The sequence below is a fragment of the Cylas formicarius genome, unplaced genomic scaffold (genome assembly GCF_029955315.1).
Source record: "Cylas formicarius isolate icCylForm1 unplaced genomic scaffold, icCylForm1.1 PGA_scaffold_3__17_contigs__length_32017465, whole genome shotgun sequence".
In the NCBI taxonomy this organism is placed as follows: Eukaryota; Metazoa; Arthropoda; class Insecta; order Coleoptera; family Brentidae; genus Cylas; species Cylas formicarius.
Genome location: NW_026844326.1, coordinates 6,639,424 through 6,650,329, shown reverse-complemented (window position 1 = coordinate 6,650,329; position 10,906 = coordinate 6,639,424). Strand labels below are relative to the sequence as shown.

Below are 10,906 nucleotides of genomic sequence, written 5' to 3'. Positions count from 1 at the left end.
CGTCTGAGAGAAGCAACATTTTATTTTGTTTACTCTTACAGGAAGTTGACTGATGTGAAACATGTTTACAAGATTATCTTGCAAACAATTAAAAAATCTATAGCTGCAAACATTGAAAATATGAAAAATATTTGTTGTGCCGATATAATAAAAGAAAACAGGTTTTACTTTTTTGAAAATTATTTTAGTGTCTCATATAACTGCTATATTTTAAATACTTATCTTACACATCTTACAAAACATTGAAATATATATCTAGATTGGGCAATATTTTAGATAGGTAATGAACATAGATAATCCACTTCTAATTGGCCTATTTTGATGTCAACAGTAAAATGCCAATTCACCAACGACATTTCTATGAAAAGAAGCTGTAATAATTCTGTATGATTGGAGGAAACAATGGCACAAAATAAACTAAAAAGTTCAGCAAAGATGGTTGACCAGGACACAAAGTATGCAATTCGAAGGACTGTTCATTAATTTTTTCTATTTTTAAAAGAAAATACCTAATCTAGACAGAATGTTGATAAAGCTTGAACAAGGAGACAGTATTCCTTTAATAAGTCGAAAAATGTAAATTTTGCTGTGGAAAAACATAAACGTAAAGTCCTTTTACTTGAGAGGGATGATATGGTTTGTTGGTGAAATGTGATTTGTGAAAAGTATAAAGCAGTATCATGATGGGAAGTGGATTCTTGGTGGCACTGAAGGTTCCATCAAAGGTTTGTCAACGGGTATTACAGTACTAGATAATGATTGTGGTTCTTGGAAGCGAATATTGATTCATACCGACCTTTGAAGGTCTATAGCGAATGGAAGTTAATCACAAGGATTTTGAAGGTTACTTTGTGACCAATGACAAAAATATATTTCTACTGATTCAGTGGTGTTTATGGATAATGTCATAGACGAAATATAGAGAAAACATCAAGTTGGCTTTGAAGAAAACAAGATATTTTTTTCGACTGATTTAAAGACAACATGATAAATAGGAATTATTACATTTAATGAATTTATACAAATCAACAACATTCAATACCGATACCTATTGGATGAGAACAAGAAGATATTTCTTACAGGATGGCCTTGTTATAAGCCGTTATTTTCTCAGAATCTTAGTTAAAAATATGAAAATGTATCGAAAAAAAAAATGTTTTTATTAATTAGCAAAATATTTTACTATTATATATTCAAGGTGTTGGTATTTTAGTGTACCAGTAGCAACTTTCTTATTTTAAATAGAACACCCAGTATATTAAACAATTTTTTTCGGAAAGTTCTAAACCATACTTACCGCTTCTGACATATTTTGAATTTTATGGCAAGGGGATTGATCTTATTGGTATTTTAAAGATAAATAAGTACAGGGTGATCAAAAACTGACCTTTAAAATTCAAATCGTAAAAAGTCATTTTTTTAAACGGAAGTACACCATTCCTTTAATTTTATCGTAAAACCTTTTTTCAGTGGAAAATAGCTCTGACGACGAGACGTGGTGAAGAAATATCATTGGAACACTACAGAAACTTCCTTATTTTGGCATAAAAATGAATGTTTGCTTATTTTATAAAAAATAAATCTCAAGTGTACAGAATATTTCTCAAAAAAATACTAATAGAAAATAAAACAAATTAAAATAAATTATTTGCTACATTCAGAATTAAAACATGAAAATATTTTTTGTGATAAATTTTTAAAAACAGTCCTAAAATCTTTTCTTTCTTCTGTTCGTCATTTAAAAAAGTGTTTCTCGAAGGTTTTTGTTCGTCTGGACATCAAATTTGTTCTATAATTAGCCATTAAACAACATTTGAAAGCTATTATATCAATAACTTAATTACCAGATACAATTTACAAGATTTATAAAAAAATTTCAAACGACGGTAAATGTGTAAAAGTGCTTTTTCTTTAGTACTCGATTGTGTTTCTTTTTCTGCCATGTTTCATGTCTGCCCACTCTGTATATTTGTATTTATAAAATATCAACACATATCACTAAAGTATATAATATTATAACCTGTTGGGAAATCAACTTCAAATATCAAACAAACGCTTTCAGTTGGAGATATAGATATCGGTAGATATATTTTGACCTGCCAATGTCACTTTTGACATAAAATTCAAAATATGTTGAAAACGGTAAGATTTGGATAAGAAAGTTGTTACTTATTTACAAAAATACAAAGACCCTGTACATGTAACAATATAATATTTTAAAACTATAAATGTATGCGAACAACTATTATCAATGAGTTTTTTAAAAATATTTTAACAGAGCAAAGATATAATAAGGGGGTCACCCCGTACATACGCAGATATAATTTTTATTGATTTCCCTCAAATTTGAAGCATGTTATTTTTTTTATTCTTAATTTATAGCGAAAAACTATCAGTCAATCTTGATGTCTTTGTCAGACACAATATCAGATCTTTATAATTTTAGATCCGATGATAAGAAAATTAATATTGTTCTGACGCATTCCTGGTTATATTTTTGCATTCCCGAACTATGCAACATTTATATGTTTTTTTCGTATTCGTATTAAATAAAAGAACTACCAGACATATAAATTCCGGTGGTATGACGTTGCCGTTGCACCATATGACGTGACCTGACTAGGTCCCTCTGTCGCGCAATATATATTCGTTTGTCTTTTTAAGACCCAAAACGTGAAAATTAGATTATAATTGTATATCGGTTATCCTTTACTTTTATTTTCAATTTATAAATTTCTTCTACTAAAGATAAACGTACATTTCCCGCAGCCGAGAGTCTGTTATAATTCCATTTGGTTGTTAACGTCACTTTGCTGACGTATGACGAAATCTACAGTGAATCTACTTGAACCTTGAACGTTTGTCTGTGCTCGTTTGGCCGTGGCCCTGCGAATGTCAGTAACGTCACAGCGTTCTGATGTTTTGATCCGCAAAAATGTTTGACCAACTTCGCGTTTTAAATTGAATTGAGTAACAAGAAATTTTATTAATTTGATGAAAAACTAATTGCTAAAAAAGCGTCGAAGAAAATGAACGGATTTTCGGAAGGTGAGATAATTTTTTTCATTGTGTAAGCGCTGCTATTATCATTTTATATAATTTGCCCCATATTTGCAGAGCTTAATCAAAACAACGATAAAGAATATGAAGAAGTGCGTATTCCAGTGCCATGGGGTCATATTGCAGGTGAGTAAATTTTATTTTCCTCCATTTGGCAATTTTGATAACTTATATAATTTTCTTAACTTTCTTGTAGCTTACTAATTGTGCGTTTCACTTTAATGATCTATTGAACTTAAATTGCGTTGTCGTGTGTGATTACAAGTGAATGAGAGATGAAATTCATGTGTGTTTAGTTAGACAAAAATAAAATGAACTTCATAGGACGTTTTTTTTTTTAATTATGAATTAAATGACAAATACTTTTATGTTATGGGTAGGTTTTTTTATTTTTATAGTAATAAAAGCAAAATAAAGATGAATTCAAAAAAGGATGATGGTGTCAAAAAACAAAAGTTTGTAACCACTGTGATTTTGACTTGTTAATTTCCATTTTCAAGTACTAAACACAATATTAGATATTATTTTCCAATGTATTAGAGTTCAAATATTTGTTTTCACAGGGAACAATGATTAGAACACTTTTTTTAGGAAAATGGTGGGGTTCGAGAACTGTTCAGCCTATTATAGCACTTCACGGCTGGCAGGATAATTGTGGCACCTTTGACAAGTTGGCTCCACTGCTTAAGGAGAAAGGTCATTCGTTACTTTGTCTGGATCTTCCAGGCCACGGGTTTTCATCCCATCTACCTCCGGGACACAATTATTACCTTTGGTGGGATGGAATTCATTACCTGAGAAGGATAGTGAAGGATTTTAAATGGAAAAATATTGAAGTCATCGGACACTCCTTAGGTGGTGGTATAGCATTTTTATATGCGGCAACATATCCAGATGAAATTAAGAGGTACATCTCCATTGATATTGCAAGCCCATCGGTCAGAGATGTTAAAAAATCCTGTGATATGCTTGGGAGTGCTGTAGATAAATTTTTAAGCTATGAATCAATGACCCTAGATCAAATGCCTTGTTATGGATATGACGAAATGGTGGATGTATGTTACAGTGCGTACAAGGGTACTGTATCTCGTGAAGGCTGTGAAATTTTGTTAAAACGTGGCATGAAACCGGCTACTGACAGAGATGGTTATTGGTTCACCCGCGATCCGAGATTAAAAATGGCGCTGTTGGGATTTCTGAGCTTGGAACAGGTTCTCGAGATGAGTAGGCGGATCAAGTGTGAAGTGCTGAACATCAGAGCAAAATCAGGTCTAAAATTTGATGTACCGGAGCATTACGATCTGATACTAAATGAAATTGACAGGGGCGCTAAGAAACTAGAAACGCATTTAGTGGAGGGTACTCATCACCTGCATTTAAATGACCCAGAACCCATTGTTGATATTATCCATAATTTTTTGCTTTAGGCTTTGTGTTATAAATGAATTATTTTTATTTATTTGAATTGATTGTTAATATCAAGCACTTGTGATAACATGTATGATTCAATTGTTTTATATGTTTTGTGTAAGTTATAAGTTAATTACAAATATTCAGCAAAGCTAAAACTGAAAATTTTAGAATTGAATAAAATTATGTAAGCTACAAAATTAATATCCAAAAATGAATAATCCTTAAAATTTCTGTTTCTTTAAATGAAATAAAGAGCTCTGGAGATATCCACACGGTAAGGATAGGTTTAAAATAAAAGGATGCTAAGCGAGAATCAAGTTTTTATTTACTCCGGCCACTTACACGAAAACTGGTAGATGACACCTCCAGGTAGTTATAGGTAAAGACTTGATGCTAGCATACTCCTTGCTTACTTTTTCCCACTGCAGTTCGCTTGGGCTAAAGATTGCCTTGGATCGCAAATTCCCTTTTACCGTTTCCAGTTCCTTAAAAAAAATAAATGTAACTAGGACATCTCTAAATAAGAGTCCTACCACGTACTAATAACTAACCAAATAATAAGTTGAAAATTGCTCTAAACCATTGGTGTACCACTTTTTCTTATTGTTTAGAATAATTAAAACGAGTTTATTTATAAAATACCGGAATTGATGAGAATTAGAATACAAAAAAATTACCACGAATCGATATTGAAAGTCATCACCCTTCAGTATCGGCACACCCTGAATAAGGGATCATTGGAGGGTAAGTAAAACAATCCAAACCACACTACAAGCGCAAAATTAAATTTAGGGAGATATTTAAAAATCACGCATTCTCAGAGGAAAGCTAGAGAAAAAGAGAAATAAAAAAATGCTCTATGATTTAATTTAACAATGGTTTTTTCCAAGTCTTGACGGGTATTTAATTTGTTGAAATGACGCGAGATGTGGGAGACAAGCGACACCACCGTTAACGGCTTATAGTTGAATTAACAACTCGATGTATGGCTGGTTACCTATAAAAATTATATCAGGGGCAACAATTGAAGTTTACCATATATTTTAGTTTGTAGAATATGGTGAAAACAAGCACCAATTTCTATTTCCATCGCCGCAATTTATTAACATATGTAGTGTTTGATTTTAAATATTCCTTCTGTCCTTATTGATTTCGAAATAAACTTTGCGTCGGGAGAAATACTATTATTGGCAACAATCTTACCTCACTGTTTTGCACCCCCAAAAGGAATGCAATAAGTGGTTATAATTTTAGTGTACTCACTTTCATAAGTTCTCTGTTTCGCTGTTGTGCCTGCTGTAGGCTTAAAGTTAGCTGTACATTGCCGTTTTCAAAAGACGGATTGCCGCTACTTTCATAAGGAAATTTCCTAACAAAAAAATTCTTTAAACTTAACATTACGCGGATACCTCGAACTATACCTTGAACACAAAATCGAGTCAATTTTCTCTTCTTGGGATTTGTATTTTAAAAATATCTCCTGAACTTCTGGAAGAACCATCATTTTTAGTTATCAAGCTATCGTTGCGGTGGCCATGGAAACTGCGTAGTGCCGTCCGCCATCTATGGTCGGCGTCATGGAACTAAACATACTGTCCACGCAACTAACAGGAGAATTCGGGACAGAGGATTTTAACTGTGTGCGGCCTAGATGTCACCGTGTGGTTCAACTATCTCTAAAATACAAACAAGGTGTTTTATAAAACGTGTACCAAATGCCTGTATTTCGAGATGCGTGGTGTTAAATATTTATAAAAAGTTTTTTTTTACTATATGTTCAAAATTTCATTGAAATTTGGCAATATAATTACAATTTATTATTAGCCTTGTAAGAATTTGTTTACAAGTGAAAATGGGGAAACGAAGTGTGGCGGACAGAAGAAATCAAAAACGAAATAAGAATAACACAAACTGAAGGAGAGTGCAGACATTTGCTAGTAAAGTTAATAAGAAATATAAGACACAGATACTACTACGAAGTGACAGATAAAGTTAAAGACAACTGCAGTGGAATGTGGAAAACTTTCTAAACATTAATAGGCATTAAACAAACCGAAATTTAAAGTAACGAATTTAAATTTAATAATAGGATGATTCAAGGAAAAAAAATTCACATATTAAAAAATACAACGAGAATAAATAAACAGATCAGAACTGACAGGAAAATGAAAGACTTCAGATCACAATGCCCATGCTAAGAAATAGCGCAAAAAAGTGACGAACAAACAAAGTAATATAGGTGGTATTAAAGTCTATAGTTTGAAATAGCCATTGAAAGGTTGAAACCATAGGTGACAAAGTGCTCAACCTAGTCAACAACACACACAGTATGGACTTTTCCCCAAACAATGGAAAAAGAGCATCGTAATGCCTATTGAAAATAAAACTTTAACAGTAAACTAGAATTTACATTTACACTATTATAAGTGCGCACCAATGACCAAATTTTAGTACGTGGAAGATAATCACATTCTTAGGGAATATCAAGATGGGAAAGTGATCGGTGCAGTTTTTCTAGACTTTAAGAGCGTCTTTGAAACCAAAAATAAACAGAGTTGCCCTTGTGGATATGAAATGGCTGATAAAATTTAAAAAAAAGTAAAAAATTCTAAAATCTATTTATGTAATCGAAATAATGATATTTTATTTAGAGACCAAACAGCATACATTAGATCACATAAATGTTGCAATTACTGAATTACTGACGTGGCGAATTTCATTTCTATCTTTAAAAATAAAGAAGAGGCGGCCTTCCACTTGACAAGGCATACATACATACATTCACATATATAGCTAAATATAAAGCGCAATCTAGAGAAAAACAAAAAAAAAGCTATATTAACAAAGAAAGAAGAATATTTGTGAAATTCAGATAGGTCTTTAAGTAATATTAATGTAATCAGGTTCAACACTGTCAACAAGGACAGATACTGCGTTTTGAAACTTGCTATGGAGATACTAATGTTAGCAGTCTTAGGTATATAGCACAGTACTTTATTATAGGACAAAGATATTTTTCATATAATAACTATGAAAACCGTTCATGTCATCCATATGCACATCAGAATGAATTTCAATGACAATTCATGAGAGCCGACTGCACTTGTCTTTAACTCTCACAAATATGGGCCTACCCAGCCCCTCCTCCCAGTACGGATGCTATGCATCGACTCGGTGGAAAAATCGTCATGGTGAACCAAATAATGCCGTCGTCATCATGGAAAAGTGTCGCACTGATGGGCGTGCGAGTATTCCGACGGGAGTTTGTGCATAGCGGCGGACTAGGGTCGGGAATGTTGTGCATGTTCCCAGCCGCGCTGTGTATCGCTACACAGGCGACCAGTCGGGATGCAGCACCCGTTCCAGAAGAAGGAAGTCGGGGTCTCCCGGGGTCCTTCGCTGCGCTACCTTCTCTCCCTCACCAGCGTCGTGCGGTTGAACCTCGTCCAGTTCGTATGGCTGCCCTGCAGGACGCGAGTAGTCACGCCTGAGAGCAGACCCGAACTAAAGCCTAGATCTTTTAAGGATTTGAGCGAATCTCGACACCACACTCCCTTCCATGAAATGGTCGCAGAGGAGGTGGGGATTTTTCCCTCCGGGAAGTGTAGATATTCGGACACGCCCGTGATGAGTTCGCTATTGCCAGCATATTTCGCAACCTTTGCTTGATGTGCTCGCCGCAGTTCGACGCTCCCAGAGACCACCTGGGCGTCTACTATGACGGCGGAGCCAGCCCTGCTAGGGATGATGTCTGGCTTCCGGTTCCCAATGGGAGTCGAAAACATCCGCTCCCGCTCGACGTGCCAGCCGCTGCTACGGAGCCCACCCGCCAAGACACGGCAAACCGCATCATGACGAAGGACCCTTCCGCCGTGCGTTAGAAAGCATTGCTGTACCACATGGGCAGCCGTTTCCGGTACCCCGCAACCATAGTGTAGCATAGCACTTCCTGGCGAGCCCTCCGCTCCTCCCTACTGACCCGCATGCGGGACGGTAGTGAGTTGCTTCTGAGCTGATGATACTGCACGTAATCTCTGCCTGGAGTACCAACAGCCGGTCTTACCCATTTGCTGGACTCCAGATAGTACGCGGCCTCGCGGAGCTCGCTCCCATCACAGGAGTCGTAAACTCTCCTGGCCCACAAGTGCCGTTGTTCGGATCCCTTCGGCCGCTCGCTCAGCCCTTGTTTGCGCAGCAAACCTTGCGCCCACTCCAGCTTCCGAAGAATCCGGGGGGCGGAGGCCGCCGCGCGGGCTGCGGGAAAGGACGATTGCTACCGGCCCATCGTCCTTATAATCATCGAGGGAATCAGGAAATCCCCGTGGACAGGGCGGGGACACCTAAGCCACCGTCACGGACAGAGGCGTTGAAGTAGCCCGTCGGTGTATCCTTGGGCAACCGCAACTAACCACTCACCCGCAGGTATCCTCGCTGAAAGTACTGGCAGAAACCTCCTCCTTTGTTTGGTGTCCCTTCGACTGGACTTAAATGGAAATAAATCTGGAATTCCTTCGAGTAAATTGCAACCTGACACAGTGTTATTTCTACACTAAAAGAAACCGGCAGTATCAGCGTTCAATTTACCACCAGCAAAGGAGAGAAAGAGAGGCCCCCAATCTAGATACCGAAAAAAAATAGCACGTGTTGCAGCATGAAAGCGATACAACACACAAGATACGTATCACGATTGGTAGGCAAGCAAAAATATATCGTGCACAATAAAGGGAGAAAGAGGCCCAAAGCCTCGACATTAGAAAGATACCGCGTGTTGCAGCAGGAAGGCAATACAACACACACAAGATATGTATCGCGATTGGTGGGTAAACAACATAAAATATATCGTGCACCAGAAACTTACTCAATATATAAATTCAAAATTTATACTTTTAACTGTCGATGGCTAACACATTTGAAAATAAAAAGAGGTTATCATTTCACAAATAACCCAAAAATGACAATCAAAGAAAATGTGCCTTATGGCATAACCCGTAAAATAAAAGAAATTATTTGTTGCAAACTGAAAAATTAAACGTTTAAAGGAATTTTAACCTTACCAAACAAAATTAACAATATAAAATCAAATACATCACCATTATAAAATACCAAGACCACGATGTGCCCTCTTCTAATCGCCAAAAATCTCTCCCCTGATCTTAATTCGAACCCGTTTCAAAAGAAAAAGAGATTTTCAGTTCGACCTCAAATCCGTTTTATATCCGTAACGTCCTAAAAGGTTAGTTCCGAGAGAACAATGCATCTCAGAATAGAGGTTGACCTACTTACTGTTGTGCCGGGAAGTGATTGTGTACGTCACTCGCAAACACGTCACAAGCGGTACGGAAACCGATAAATCTGATGTTTAATTAAAATTATATAAATAAATTTCGTTACAGAGTTGGAAAACAACGTTGTAGCCATTCCGTCAGCAGGTGCAGAATCGGTGTTCTCTCCAAGGCCCTTCGGGCCGCCGTGAGTAGAAGATTACAGGAATAGGTGTCCGTATCGAACAGCCCATCCGCAAGCTCCCTCACTTTAGCCCTCAGTGGATCCTCCGCTCTGCCCGCAGCTTCACGATCACTCATCGCCAGACTATTGGGGGTGGTCGGGGCGGATCCATGGGAGAACGAGGCACTACTACAGTCAGCAACTGACTGCGGGCGTTGACCTTGGCCGTCAGAACTCAAGTTCGATGTTGAGCGTAATGTTGGGATCGGCTGCTTCGCACGAAGCTCCGCAAGCCTTTCACCAACCATGGCTTTGTAGTCTTGACGCCGCCGAACGCCTTTAATGGCTTCCTGCGAACGCCCTGACATTTTGTCGAGTAGGTAGAGGTTCAAGAAGGGTTCCCCCTTCTGTATTGCCTCCTCCTCCAAGACCACCATGATCTCGAGTTCCTCGCGCTGCCAGCGTACTTTGACGCTGGGCGCTTTGAGCCACTCGTTAAACTCGTCCTCATGTGCCCGCCTCCGATGCACTCCCAGTCCGGTTTTGGTGGTAAAGGATCGACCGCATAGTGGACAGAGAAATTCATCTGCCCGCGTCGGTCCGGCTATGCCGTTGGGATCGGCATAGGTCGTCGTACACAGGACTACAGCGCGGCCATGTTCGACCGCGTTACTAGACCCACTTGGTCTTGCGGTGTCAGGCCTCAGCTGCGAACGTCCACTAGCAACAGTGCACCCACTTCGATCTTGTCAGAGGGCCACCCACCCGCCGCTGGGTCGGGTTCGTAGATCCGCTTGCGGGTTCCTCCGTTCGACCAGTCGTAGCAATAGGGGAGGACAGCGCCCCCGCCCCCCCAGGAAAGTCCATCCGTGGCTTTATCATGAGGTTTGGTGCCTGCACAAGTTTTGGACGGACGAGGCTGGCCTGGCAAGCCCCCCCCCCCCCACCGTTCATTGCCCATAAGCGTACACCGTCCAGACGCCGTTCT

General features: G+C 38.2%; 2 protein-coding genes across 2 annotated transcripts; one reads left to right on the top strand and one right to left on the bottom strand.

The window, feature by feature from the left end:
- Window positions 1–2,884: 2,884 nt before the first annotated feature.
- LOC132699702 (probable serine hydrolase) lies at window positions 2,885–4,780 on the top strand. The gene is made up of 3 exons (XM_060666550.1): window positions 2,885–3,048; window positions 3,118–3,186; window positions 3,652–4,780. Exons 1-3 carry the CDS (start codon window positions 3,030–3,032, stop codon window positions 4,485–4,487), a joined length of 924 nt encoding a protein of 307 aa, XP_060522533.1. The 5' UTR covers window positions 2,885–3,029; the 3' UTR covers window positions 4,488–4,780.
- Window positions 4,781–4,782: 2 nt separating this feature from the next.
- LOC132699703 (uncharacterized) lies at window positions 4,783–8,866 on the bottom strand. The gene is made up of 4 exons (XM_060666551.1): window positions 7,608–8,866; window positions 5,895–6,149; window positions 5,737–5,842; window positions 4,783–4,958 (listed from the first exon to the last, which is right to left on the bottom strand). The coding sequence occupies exons 2-4, from the start codon at window positions 5,975–5,977 to the stop codon at window positions 4,812–4,814; spliced, it is 336 nt and encodes a 111-aa protein (XP_060522534.1). The 5' UTR covers window positions 5,978–6,149; window positions 7,608–8,866; the 3' UTR covers window positions 4,783–4,811.
- Between the last annotated feature and the right edge of the window lie 2,040 nt (window positions 8,867–10,906).